Source organism: Oncorhynchus clarkii, chromosome 6, assembly GCF_045791955.1.
Source record: "Oncorhynchus clarkii lewisi isolate Uvic-CL-2024 chromosome 6, UVic_Ocla_1.0, whole genome shotgun sequence".
In the NCBI taxonomy this organism is placed as follows: domain Eukaryota; kingdom Metazoa; phylum Chordata; class Actinopteri; order Salmoniformes; family Salmonidae; genus Oncorhynchus; species Oncorhynchus clarkii.
This window is the reverse complement of record NC_092152.1, coordinates 27,294,110-27,308,532: the sequence shown is the minus strand read 5'-3', so window position 1 is coordinate 27,308,532 and position 14,423 is coordinate 27,294,110. Positions and strand designations below refer to the sequence as shown.

The 14,423-nt window shown below is 43.1% G+C and overlaps 1 protein-coding gene across 1 annotated transcript; it reads right to left on the bottom strand.

Moving 5' to 3' along the window:
• Positions 1 to 5,790: 5,790 nt before the first annotated feature.
• On the bottom strand, positions 5,791 to 11,718 carry LOC139410886 (charged multivesicular body protein 7-like). Its single transcript, XM_071156519.1, has 11 exons — positions 11,374 to 11,718; positions 10,904 to 11,189; positions 10,631 to 10,802; positions 10,347 to 10,532; positions 10,049 to 10,182; positions 9,895 to 9,943; positions 7,565 to 7,684; positions 7,300 to 7,398; positions 6,737 to 6,794; positions 6,375 to 6,611; positions 5,791 to 6,288 (listed from the first exon to the last, which is right to left on the bottom strand). Exons 2-11 carry the CDS (start codon positions 11,185 to 11,187, stop codon positions 6,233 to 6,235), a joined length of 1,395 nt encoding a protein of 464 aa, XP_071012620.1. The 5' UTR covers positions 11,188 to 11,189; positions 11,374 to 11,718; the 3' UTR covers positions 5,791 to 6,232.
• Between the last annotated feature and the right edge of the window lie 2,705 nt (positions 11,719 to 14,423).

Genomic DNA, 14,423 nt, shown 5'->3' with positions numbered 1-14,423 from the left:
GTGCTTAGGGTCATTGTCCCGTCGCCCCAGTCGGAGGTCCTGAGCACTCTGAAGCAGGTTTTCATCAAAGATCTCTGTACTTTGCTCCGCTCATCCTTCCCTCGATTCCAACTTGTCTCCCAGTCCCTACCACTGAAAAACATCCCCACAGCATGAAGCTGCCACCACCATGCTTCATCGTAAGGATGGTACCAGGTTTCTTCCAGACGTAACGTTTGACATTCAGGCCAAAGAGTTCAATCTTGGTTACATCAGACCAGAGGATCTTGTTACTCATGGTCTGAGAGTCTTTAGGGGCCAAGTGGCAAACACAAAGCGGGCTGTCATGCATTTTACTGAGGAGTGGCTTCCGTCTGGCCACTACCATAAAGGCCTGATTTGGTGGAGTGCTGCAGAGATGGTTGTCCTTCCGGAAGGTTCTCCCATCTCCACAGAGGAACTCTGGAGCTCTGTCAGAGTGACTGTTGGGTTCTTGGTCACCTCCCTGACTAATGCCCTTCTCCCCAGATTGCTCAGCTTGGCAGCCAGCTCTAGGAAGAGGCTTGGTGGTTCCAAACTTCTTCCATTTAAGAAAGATGGAGGCCACTGTGTTCTTGGGACCTTCAATGCTGCAGAAATATTTGGTACCCTTCCCCATGTCGGTGCCTCGACACAATCCTGTCTCAGAGCTCTAGGGACAATTCCTTCTACCTCATGGCTTGGTTTTTGCTCTGACATGCACTTCTTCGATGAGGTTTAATGGCATTTGGCATCCAATATGTTGCATTACTGCCACCTACTAGTATGGAGTACACCTCCCTTGTACTTTGCTTAATATATTTTTTTTAACTAAAAAAAACTACCATCTAACTACTCACAAAAAATAAATAAAACCACCCTACTCCACTATTTAAATCTATTTAGTCTGACCTCATGCCAACAACCTGAAATGATGGGACATCACCACTTACACCCTGCAACTCTTCTGAAGTCAAGTCACGAACACCCAAATACTTCTCTACAGCTGCCACCACAACCTCAATATTCTGTGACTTATGTTCCATCCCTGTAGTAGTTGATAACCATTGCTATAAATGCTAAAAATCCAATCTTACTGAAATAGATATCACTTTTTGGCCTATCCCTCTGTACTGGTACATATGTACTACTCACACCACTCCTCTCAGGATCCCTCCCCCTTGATCCATTTCCCTCCTACTTTCTTCACTGCCTCAGCATATGACAACTTCTGCACTACTCTAACCCTGGAAACCTCAACATGCCTCTCTCACACGGGACATTTCTGATCCCCAGCCCCATGGGCACCCCTACAATTAACACATACCACTACTTTCCCAAATTCTACACATTCCTTTGTCTCATGCCCTTCTGCACACTTCTCACACCTAGGAACCTCCCTCCTACAGACTGCTGCCACATGCCCATAAGCTTGACAACAGTAACAACGTAATGTAGTCGTTACAAAAGCTCGTATAGGATAACTTACAGTGCCTTGCGAAAGTATTCGGCCCCCTTGAACTTTGCGACCTTTTGCCACTTTCAGGCTTCAAACATAAAGATATAAAACTGTATTTTTTTGTGAAGAATCAACAACAAGTGGGACACAATCATGAAGTGGAACGACATTTATTGGATATTTCAAACTTTTTTAACAAATCAAAAACTGAAAAATTGGGCGTGCAAAATTATTCAGCCCCCTTAAGTTAATACTTTGTAGCGCCACCTTTTGCTGCGATTACAGCTGTAAGTCGCTTGGGGTATGTCTCTATCAGTTTTGCACATCGAGAGACTGAAATGTTTTCCCATTCCTCCTTGCAAAACAGCTCGAGCTCAGTGAGGTTGGATGAAGAGCATTTGTGAACAGCAGTTTTCAGTTCTTTCCACAGATTCTCGATTGGATTCAGGTCTGGACTTTGACTTGGCCATTCTAACACCTGGATATGTTTATTTTTGAACCATTCCATTGTAGATTTTGCTTTATGTTTTGGATCATTGTCTTGTTGGAAGACAAATCTCCGTCCCAGTCTCAGGTCTTTTGCAGACTCCATCAGGTCATCTTCCAGAATGGTCCTGTATTTGGCTCCATCCATCTTCCCATCAATTTTAACCATCTTCCCTGTCCCTGCTGAAGAAAAGCAGGCCCAAACCATGATGCTGCCACCACCATGTTTTACAGTGGGGATGGTGTGTTCAGCTGTGTTGCTTTTACGCCAACCATAACGTTTTGCATTGTTGCCAAAAAGTTCAATTTTGGTTTCATCTGACCAGAGCACCTTCTTCCACATGTTTGGTGTGTCTCCCAGGTGGCTTGTGGCAAACTTTAAACAACACTTTTTATGGATATCTTTAAGAAATGGCTTTCTTCTTGCCACTCTTCCATAAAGGCCAGATTTGTGCAATATACGACTGATTGTTGTCCTATGGACAGAGTCTCCCACCTCAGCTGTAGATCTCTGCAGTTCATCCAGAGTGATCATGGGCCTCTTGGCTGCATCTCTGATCAGTCTTCTCCTTGTATGAGCTGAAAGTTTAGAGGGACGGCCAGGTCTTGGTAGATTTGCAGTGGTCTGATACTCCTTCCATTTCAATATTATCGCTTGCACAGTGCTCCTTGGGATGTTTAAAGCTTGGGAAATCTTTTTGTATCCAAATCCGGCTTTAAACTTCTTCACAACAGTATCTCGGACCTGCCTGGTGTGTTCCTTGTTCTTCATGATGCTCTCTGCGCTTTTAACGGACCTCTGAGACTATCACAGTGCAGGTGCATTTATACGGAGACTTGATTACACACAGGTGGATTGTATTTATCATCATTAGTCATTTAGGTCAACATTGGATCATTCAGAGATCCTCACTGAACTTCTGGAGAAAGTTTGCTGCACTGAAAGTAAAGGGGCTGAATAATTTTGCACGCCCAATTTTTCAGTTTTTGATTTGTTAAAAAAGTTTGAAATATCCAATAAATGTCGTTCCACTTCATGATTGTGTCCCACTTGTTGTTGATTCTACAGTTTTATATCTTTATGTTTGAAGCCTGAAATGTGGCAAAAGGTCGCAAAGTTCAAGGGGGGCGAATACTTTCGCAAGGCACTGTATATCCTAACATCACTTTGTCGGGCAAAGACTCATCAAAACTCAAAAGAACAGACAATGACTTCTGTTTCACCACCCCGTCTGAGTCGCACCAAACGACAAGCATCACAAACACTGGGAATCTTCCCCTTCAGTTGGTCAACTTTTACATGCACTGCTACCCTTGTAATCACTCCCTTTTCTTGAAAGCGAAACAAAACCACATTTCTTGCCCCCATCCGTTTAACTCGAGTGCCTTCTCCCTCTGACCAGCAGAAACACAAACAATTATCACAACACCACTTCTGGTTACCCTCACCAATTCCACAGCACCCAACTATGTTTTCATCTACCCTGAAACCACAAATTTATCAGCCAAAAGACAAGGGTCCACTTCTTCCAAAAACGTCACTCCTGTCAGACTCAGCTTTATCCTGAACCTCGGTGCATGCCTCGTGCTCCGAGAACTTCACCACACCAACCACCTCTGATACTTCACCCTCATTCACTTCCATTTCTCCTCCGGTCGTCGCTCACTCATTTTCTACCATTCTTCAACAAGCCATCTCCCCTTTTCCTGCCATTTTTAACCGACTGAAGCTCGCCATCTTCCTCCCTCTGTCTCTCTTTTTCTCCTCCATTACTCCTCTGTATACATCTCCATATAATACTGAACATCTAACATACATCTTGTTCTTGCTTTCTCAAAGGACACCATTTAACTGGCTGTCATAATCTATACAAGCAGCACAAACCCCTCAGGATGTAAAGCTCAACAGTGCATCCCACTAATGCAGCTGCTTCAGCTTGATGTTATTCTTTTTCAAACGCTACCGCGACACTTTTCAATTTCAAACAAGTGTGCTCTCAGGGTCCATGACTTCCACCAGCTCTGTCCGTAATCCACCTTTAGCTGGAACCACACTCTCTTTCTCCTGACAAAATCCTGACATGCACTGTCAACTGTGGGACTTTATATAGACAGGTGTGTGCCTTTCCAAATCAGGTCCAGTCAATGGAATTTACCACAGGTGGACTCCATTCAAGTTGTAGAAACATTAAGGATGGTCAATGGAAACAGGACACACCTGAGCTCAATTTCAAGTCTCAAAGCAAAGGTTCTGAATACTTACGTAAATAAGGTATTAGTTTTTATAACACTGCTCAAATAAATTAAGGGAACACTTAAACAACACAATGTACCTCCAAGTCAATCACACTTCTGTGAAATCAAACTGTCCACTTAGGAAGCAACACTGATTGACAAATTTCACATGCTGTTGTGCAAATGGAATAGACAACGGGTGGAAATTATAGGCAATAATTAAGACACCCCCAATAAAGGAGTGGTTCTGCAGGTGGTGACCACAGACCACTTCTCAGTTCCTATGCTTCCTGGCCGATGTTTTGGTCACTTTTGAATGCTGGCGGTGCTTTCACTCTAGTGGTAGCATGAGACGGAGTCTACAACCCACACAAGTGGATCAGGTAGTGCAGCTCATCCAGGATGGAACATCATTGCGAGCTGTGGCAAGAAGGTTTGCTTTGTCTGTCAGCGTAGCGTCCAGAGCATGGAGGCGCTACCAGGAGACAGGCCAGTACATCAAGAGACGTGGAGAAGGCCGTAGGAGGGCAACAACCCAGCAGCAGGACCTTTGTTATGGGTGTTAGATTGCCTCTGTCTCGTCATTTAACATTCAAACAACCTCTACCTCTGCCTTTGTGCAAGGAGGAGCACTGCCAGAGCCCTGCAAAATGACCTCCAGCAGGCCACAAATGTGCATGTGTCTTCTCAAACGGTCAGAAACAGACTCCATGAGGGTGGTATGAGGGCCCGACGTCCACAGGTGGGGGTTGTGCTTACAGCCCAACACCGTGCAGGACGTTTGACATTTGCCAGAGAACACCAAGATGGGCAAATTCTCCACTGGCGCCCTGTGCTCTTCACAGATGAAAGCAGGTTCACACTGAGCACGTGACAGACGTGACAGAGTCTGGAGACGCCGCAGAGAACGTTCTGCTGCCTGCAACATCCTCCAGCATGACCGGTTTGGCGGTGGGTCAGTCATGGTGTGGGGTGGCATTTCTTTGGGGGGGCCGCACAGCCCTCCATGTGCTCGCCATAGGTAGCCTGACTGCCATTAGGTCACGAGATGAGATCCTCAGACCCCTTGTGAGACCATATGCTGGTGCGGTTGGCCCTGGGTTCCTCCTAATGCAAGACAATGTGGCTGGAGTGTGTCAGCAGTTCCTGCAAGAGGAAGACATTGATGTTATGGACTGGCCCACCCGTTCCCCAGACCTGAATCCAATGGAGCACATCTGGGACATCATGTCTCGCTCCATCCACCAACAGACTGTCCAGGAGTTGGCGGATGCTTTAGTCCAGGTCTAGAAGGAGATCCCTCAGGAGACCATCCGCCACCTCATCAGGAGCATGCCCATGCGTTGTAGGGAGGTCATACAGGCACATGGAGGCCACACACACTACTGAGCCTCATTTTGACTTGTTTTAAGGACATTACATCAAAGTTGGATCAGCCTGTAGTGTGGTTTTCCACTTTAATTTTGAGTGTGACTCCAAATCCAGACCTCCATGGGTTGATAAATTTGATTTCCATTGATCATTTGTGTGATTTTGTTGTCAGCACATTCAACTATGTAAAGAAAAAAGTATTTAATAAGAATATTTCATTCATTCAGATCTAGGATGTGTTATTTTAGTGTTCCCTTTATTTTTTTGAGCAGTGTACATTTGCAAACATATTTTCACTTTGTCCTTATGGCATATTGTGTGTAGATTGATGAGGAGGGAAAATCATTTAATACATTTTAGAATAAGGCTGTGATGTAACAAAATGTGGAAAACATCAAGAGGTCTGAATACTAAACCAAATGCACTGTATTTGGCATAGTTATTATCATACAACCCAACCTCATTACAGTCAATCTGAAATAGTGGCTTTATAATTTGGCATCATGATTGTTACCGATATCTTTATTAGAGTGAATGATAAATAAACTTCAAAAATGCCACTTATAAATACATTTTAAAAGTGTATGACAGTGATCAGAGACATCAATAAGCATGTTACAAAAGACAGATCACACGGACTGAGGGTCCGGGTAATATTGCAGTTGACTTCTTTTATTAGTGTTGTCACTGTGCAGACTCAGCCCTCTTCACTGGCGCGGTACAATCTTTTTCTTGAAGACCTAAGGGAGTGATGCGTAAACAAAGGTTACTTCAGTAGCCTCTTTTGAGGTAGTATTTTAAAGATAAAGGAACAAGAGAGGCATACATGTATCTGCAAGTGTTAGACGGCTCAGCTCTTTGTCCAGTTCCTCATCTGTGATATTGAAGAGGCTTTGAGGGACTAAGGGCAAAGCACACAGCAGATCATCACAAAGGGAACCAGATTCCCTGACAGGTGAAAGAGGGTGTGACGGTACTTCAGGAAGTGTGGAAGGCCTATCCAGAGTAGAGTTCTCCAATAAAGATCTCAGCTCATCCTCCAGCTCGTCTGTGTCGGCATCCGCTAAACAAATATCAATAGGATAATTGATCATTTCTCAGACCCTCTGGATATTGGAAATGTAATTATGAAATTGTCTAAGTTAGGCACTACAACCAAGTAGATATTATATATGTGATAGGACATACTTGAGTTGAGCGCTCCACCAGCCAGAGTTTGGTTCATTTCATCCTGAGTGTCACACAACTGTAATACCAAACGGCAAGAAAATACATTTAGATTGATGTGGACATGCAACAACTAACAATTAGTGGTGGAGAAAGTACCAAATTGTCATACTTGAGTGCAAGTAAAAGATACCTTAAAAGAAAATGACTCAGTAAGTCACCCAATAAAATACAGATACTACTAAATGTATTTGGTTTTAAAAATACTTAAGTATCAAAAGTAAAAAACAATTTCAAATCATTTTTATTAAGCAAACCAGACGGCACCATTCTTGTTTTTCTGGATAGCCAGGGGCACGCTCCAACACTCAGACATAATTTAACCAATGTGTGTTTAGTGAGTCCGCCAGATTTGAGGCAGTAGGCATGACCAGGGGAAATGTATGGAGTAGTGAAGTAAGTTGTAGAAAATATAAATAGTGAAGTACAGATACCCCAAAACTACCTAAGTAGTACTTTAAAGCATTTTTACACCACTGTCAATAACAGCAACTAAATGCAGTCCCAGTGAAGAAGAGTCTGACCTCTTGGATTTGATCCACAAGGCTCTCAGCTCCCTCTACAGTCCCATCCTTCAGAGAGAGTCGCAGGGCTGACACTCCAGCCTGATATGCCTGTATCACCTATAGAGGCAAGCAGAAAGAGGCATAGAGAACAGAATACCTTAGTTACTGCATGTAGAACTAAGAAGTGATGACAACAGCCACAAAAAACTCACATTGCAAATTTTAGGTTAACTTTAGTGCTTGCTCTGTTTTGGCTAGATTTTTGTTGTTGTTGCATACTCACCAGTTTGTCTGTCTCTGAGTTTGCTATCCTGTCCAAGATTCCCTTCACATTCTCCAGCTGGGCATTTAAGCCGTCTGCTTTCCTCTCAACTCTCTTTCGGCTTCTCAAATACCTCAGGGCCTTGGGGAGAAAAATGTATTGAGGTTTCCCAGACTGCATTTTTATTTTTTTTTACATTTTATTTCACCTTTATTTAACCAGGTAGGCAAGTTGAGAACAAGTTCTCATTTACAATTGCGACCTGGCCAAGATAAAGCAAAGCAGTTCGACACATACAACAACACAGAGTTACACATGGAGTAAAACAAACATACAGTCAATAATACAGTAGAAAAATAAGTCTATATACAATGTGAGCAAGTGAGGTGAGAGAAGGGAGGTAAAGGCAAAAAAAGGCCATGGTGGCGAAGTAAATACAATATAGCAAGTAAAATACTGGAATGGTTGATTTGCAGTGGAAGAATGTGCAAAGTAGAGATAGAAATAATGGGGTGCAAAGGAGCAAAATAAATAAATAAATGAATACAGTAGGGAAAGAGGTAGTTGTTTGGCCTAAATTATAGATGGGCTATGTACAGGTACAGTAATCTGTGAGCTGCTCTGATAGCTGGTGCTTAAAGATAGTGAGGGAGATAAGTGTTTCCAGTTTCAGAGATTTTTGTAGTTCGTTCCAGTCATTGGCAGCAGAGAACTGGAAGGAGAGACAGTCAAAGGAATAATTGGTTTTGGGGGTGACCAGAGAGATATACCTGCTGGAGCGCGTGCTACAGGTGGGTGCTGCTATGGTGACCAGTGAGCTGAGATAAGGGGGGACTTTACCTAGCAGGGTCTTGTAGATGACCTGGAGCCAGTGGGTTTGGCGACGAGTATGAAGCGAGGGCCAGCCAACAAGAGCGTACAGGTCGCAGTGGTGGGTAGTATATGGGGCTTTGGTGACAAAACGGATGGCACTGTGATAAGACTGCATCCAATTTATTGAGTAGGGTATTGGAGGCTATTTTGTAAATGACATCGCCGAAGTTGAGGATCGGTAGGATGGTCAGTTTTACAAGGGTATGTTTGGCAGCATGAGTGAAGGATGCTTTGTTGCGAAATAGGAAGCCAATTCTAGATTTAACTTTGGATTAGAGATGTTTGATGTGAGTCTGGAAGGAGAGTTTACAGTCTAACCAGACACCTAGGTATTTGTAGTTGTCCACAAATTCTAAGTCAGAGACATCCAGAGTAGTGATGTTGGACAGGCGGGCAAGGTGCAGGCAGCGATTGGTTGAAGAGCATGCATTTAGTTTTACTTGTATTTAAGAGCAATTGGAGGCCACGGAAGGAGAGTTGTATGGCATTGAAGCTCGCCTGGAGGGTTGTTAACAGTGTCCAAAGAAGGGCCAGAAATACACAGAATGGTGTCGTCTGCTGCAAGAGCGACATCATTGATGTATACAGAGAAGAGTGGGCAGCTGGGAGGAGGTGTTCTTATTCTCCATGGACTTTACAGTGTCCCAGAACTGTTTTGAGTTTGTGTTGCAGGAAGCAAACTTCTGCTTGAAAAAGATAGCCATGGCTTTTCTAACTGCCTGTGTATATTGGTTTCTAGCTTCCCTGAAAAGTTGCATATCACGGGGGCGGTTTGATGCTAATGCAGAACGCCATAGGATGTTTTTGTGCTGGTTAAGGGCAGTCAGGTCTGGAGAGAACCAAGGGCTATATCTGTTCCTGGTTCTAAATTTCTTGAATGGGGCATGCTTATTTAAGATGGTGAGGAAGGCATTTAAAAAAATAACCAGGCATCCTCTACTGACGGAATGATATCAATATCCTTCCAGGATACAACGGCCAGGTCGATTAGAAAGGCCTGCTCGCTGAAGTGTTTCAGGGAGCGTTTGACAGTGATGAGTGGAGGTTGTTTGACCGCTGACCCATTACAGATGCAGGCAATGATGCAGTGATCGCTGAGATCTTGGTTGAAAACAGCAGAGGTGTATTTAGAGGGCAAGTTGGTTAGGATGATATCTATGAGGGTGCCCGTGTTTACGGCTTTGGGGTGGTACCTGGTAGGTTCATTGATAATTTGTGTGAGATTGAGGACATCAAGATTAGATTGTAGGATGGCTGGGGTGTTAAGCATGTTCCAGTTTAGGTCACCTAGCAGCACGAGCTCTGAAGATAGATGGGGGGAAATCAGTTCACATATGGTGTCCAGAGCACAGCTGGGGGCAGAGGGTGGTATATAGCAGGCGGCAACGGTGGGAGACTTGTTTTTAGAGAGTTTTGGTTGCGTTTGAGTTTGGTGCAGGACAAAAAGTCAACACAGGATCAGAGGATTGTAAATCTACCTGAGATTTCTTCCCTTCGCGTAGCAACACCCTAGCTTCTTCTTTACACCTACAAAAAGACAATACAGCACAAGCAGAAATCACACAAAAAAAATGTAAGACTGAGGATTAGAGACTGCACAAGACAACGCTAAGTGATGTGTCAGGGACGCACTTCTCTGCCTCTAGACCCAATGCCTCCACCCGCACTTCAAGCAGTCTCTCACTGCGCTGTAGCTGATAGATGCCTAGGTCCACATCACTGACTGAAGACACACGGTCCTGTCCTGGCTGAGAAAACTTAACAATCTGTGAAAACAAACAAAACATTGGCTCAATGCAACACATTGATACAATGACATTATCCTCATAACAATGTGTGTGAAATCTCAGGGATAATGGTCTGAGTTACTGCAGCCTACAATGTAGTCTAATAATATGCTCACTTCAATTAATCATTCTCATATCCTCACCTTCTCGCCTTCATGCAGTGATACTGTGACCTGCTTCTCCCTCTGCAGCTGTAGCAGAGCCATACACAGGGTACTCTCATCAATACACACATGGGACGACAGTGTCTGGAGCTCCTGGAAGGACAGGAGAGAGCAGTTGGCCACTGGGGAACTCCAGTAGACACCAAGCAATTCTGCTGCCTTTTCCTGAAGGAAACATACAGAAAATAAAAGGTCAGTGTTAAATGGATAAACCTGCTAGCCCCATGGTCATGTTTTGAATTAATTAAATTAAGTATACACACCTTTACCAGTTCAATGACAACAAACGACTCCTCCAAAGTAACCCCACTGCTACCCAGAAGAGTTGAAAATGTCCATTTTAAAGGCTTCACCAGCAACAGGCCAAAACCCCAAGACACCCACCCACAGTCCACATTTGCTGCAAACTCTGACTCTCTTTGTATCTTGCCGCACCTGCCAGGAATACAGACAAGTACAGTAAGGTAAGGATAGTGAGACTAGGTAGGTTATGTTTTTCTCACATTTTAGCAGATGGCATTGCATTGATATTTTACCTAGCCATGCACCGAATGACAGTACCCAAACCCAAAGGTACAAATCCTTTTCTCTGAAAAATCTTGTTCAACTCTTGCAAATTAAAACAGACGGTTCCGCGACTTCGGCAGATTTTAAGAATGAGTGATGTCCAGAAATCAATTTTACTGTCCCAATCTTTTGTGTTGACATCTCGGTTTTCTTTGAAGTCAGAGAATAGGAAATTCATCCGTTCATCGTCCTCCCACTCAGGTGGCAACGTTACTTTAGTAGACATTTCTTCCCCAAGATTTGATGGAACCATTTCTGTAGAACAAAAGACAGAGAGATTGTGTGGGATGCATAGCTAGCTAGCAGGCAGAATAACAACAACGTCATCAGCTAACCAAGGCTATCAAGCTGAGCTCCGTAGTAAATTCAATCTCAGACATGTCCAATTACACTAGAGTAGTCTATGATATATTTTCACCGTGATGAGCAAACAACTAACCAATGCCTGCTGTGTGCTCCACAACATGTTGTTTTGAAGTTAGCTTGTTGCTAGCAGCTAACTTCCTCAAACGTCAGATTTGAGCTTTTTCTGCGCATGTTCAAGATGGTCGGGATAACAAGGTTCACAGTCAGCAGCGAGAGTTTTGTCTAGAAGTTACACAGTTTATGTCAAAATATACTTTGCGTAGCAGCCTGCTACTAGCAGGTTAGGTGAAGTAACGTAGCAGGTTAAGAGAAGTGTGTTAGGGTTAGCTAAAATCCCCCAAAAAGTTTGTCATCAATTTAACATAAACTGTATCCCATCTAGACATGACCGGGTCAGAGCGGAGACGCGGGTCAGATTCTGGACCATTTTTTTGGGGGGGGGGGGGGGGCTGGTAGAAATGGACACACACAAAAATATGTATTTTATATATAATAGTTTTTGCCAGTCTGGGGGGGATGTGTGAAGGCAAAGATTCTGACCAGCATGGTGCAGCAGCTGCTGTTTCTATGTTGTGCTTTTTCTCAGAGTTGTAAAAGCAAGCAGATCAGAAACTGGCTGCTCTTTATTTGACTGATGTAGCCGGGAAGGTAACTGCTTTTTGACTTAACAGAAGAAAAACAAATGTATCCCCAGTGTTGAGCAGGTAGTGGAACTGACATGTTTGACTTAACAGAAGAAGGGAGAGAAAAATATTCCTAGTGCTGAGTTAGTAGTGTAACTAACATGTAATGTTAGCTAATGTTTCATCCCCTCTCCACTGAAGTTATGTCTGAAGAGAATTAACTAGCTAACTAGTAGCTACCACAGCCAGTTCCGCTCTAGTCTCTAACAGCTGCTGTGTGTTAGGAAATGTTTTGTAGCCTTTTTGTCCTGTTTCAACAGAAGTAAATTAATTGGCTAGTGTTCGCCAGTTGATTTACCATTAGAGCTAGCCAAAAGTTGGCTAACGTTAGCTAGCTAGCCCACTAACTTTAGGTATTATTTTTGTCTCAATCACACTAGATCTGAATTAAATTATGAAACCAGCGGCCAAACGATTGAAGACCGATATTCTGACGTTTTTTGACAGCGCAATGTGAGTTTTTATTAGAGTCAGTAGGTATAGCAATGTAACGTTATTGATCTGTCAGTTTCTCTAGCTAACTCTCAACTTTTCACACTGACACGATATAAACAGCTCAACAGACTACACTGTCATGGTGCACAGTCAGTACACAACACAATATTGATGATGATGAATGGATTTTTTAAATGTAACCTTTTATTTAACTAGGCAAGTCCATTAAGAACAATTTTTTATTTTACAATGACTGCCAACCCCGGCCAAACCCTCCCCTAACCCGGGACGACACTGGGCCAATTGTGCGCCGCCCTATGGGACTCCCGATCACGGCCGGTTGTGATACAGCCCGGGATAGAACCAGGGTCTGTAGTGAAGCCTCTAGCACTGAGCTGCAGGGCCTTAGACATATGCGCCACTCGGGAGCAAAGGTATGTTAGAATGCCCAGTCATGTTCATATAATCTCAGACAAATTACTGCAGTTTAAGACTTAAGACCATCCATAGAACATCCAATATACCAGTGAAACTGAATATCATGCTCATAAATGTAATTCCTCTGCTGGAAGTGTAAAACACAAAAGGGGACATATTTGCATATGTTATGATCTTGTGAAGACTGGCCTAATTCTGGCAAAGAGTATGTTATTTTATCTCAGCATGTCTACAGATTCTTCCTTCTCCCTGTTTTTGTTTGCATGGAAACATTGATACTGGAGACTGTTCAGAAGAAAATAAACTGTGTAGCCTAGCATTTACAGAAATGCATTGCTATTAATTGGAATGTTGGTTATCCTCCCTCAATGTCCCAATGGAAATGTCAAGTTATGTATCACTAAATTTGATTTATTACAAGATTATACTGTGCAACTTTCATAAGGTCTGGGTGCCTCATGGAATAGTCTACTGTATGACAAAAGGGGTCTGTATAGAAAACACTACTTTTTTTCATGGAAAACGAGCGGTGGTGATTTTAGCATGTACATCTTGGTGGGGCAAACTCCAAAACATATTTTGTTATGCATGTCAGCAAAGCCACTACACAACACTAAACCATACATTAGTAGGGAAAGAGAAAGGGGGATATTGCACTATAACGGTGACAAACGGTGCCCACAAACTGTTAGGGCCTACATAAAGCTGTCCCAACAGCAGAGTTTTTTTTTTTCAGCACCATGGAATGAATCCTTACCACCGCTACACCTGGCTATCTGTGGAGCCTTGCCTGGTAGCGAAACAGTTAATTCAGCTTCATTTACTGCCTTTTTAAAAAACATAGCTGATATGGATGACTTGCTTAAACAAATGTGGTTTCTACTGACAATAACAATTTCGATTAAGACATTAATGAACGAGCTAGGACAGACGTAGTCAATAACTATTTCTTCAGCACTTTTGAAATTTCTCTAAAACAGGCTATAGGCTACATGTGCACCACCAAGTCAAAACAGTAGGCTAAGTTAAGAGGGGGAAAGGGACCAAATTTTTAGGGTGATGCACATGGGCTACTAAAAGCTTACTACACAACATACACTCAGTATTACTTTCTTAACCACAGTATACATATCTCCCTGGCATTTTACATCATTATGCAGTAGCATACAATACATTTTTAGACTCCCCTTGTGCTGTGCTCACTTGAACAGAAAAGTGGCGCAACAGTCCTTTTGTGGGCAAACTTTGTCATCAAACTTTGTCATCAAAGTCTGCCATTCTCTGTATTTATGGTGCTTTCAAGACAACTGGGAACTCTGGCAAAAAGCAAGGTCAAATCATGACGTTTAGTGATCTTCAGAACGTAGCTCTAGAAAGAGGCCAGACTTCCTCAACATGGAATTCCAAGTTGGATGACCGTTCAAAGCTAATTTTCCCAGTCGGAGCTCTTTTAATTCAGAGTTCAGTTGACAGCACAGCCAATATATTCAACATTTTCTGGCCCATGGTGTTGTATGTGAATGTTTATCCTTTTAATCTTGGAAAAGAGACCCAGATTTGGACCATA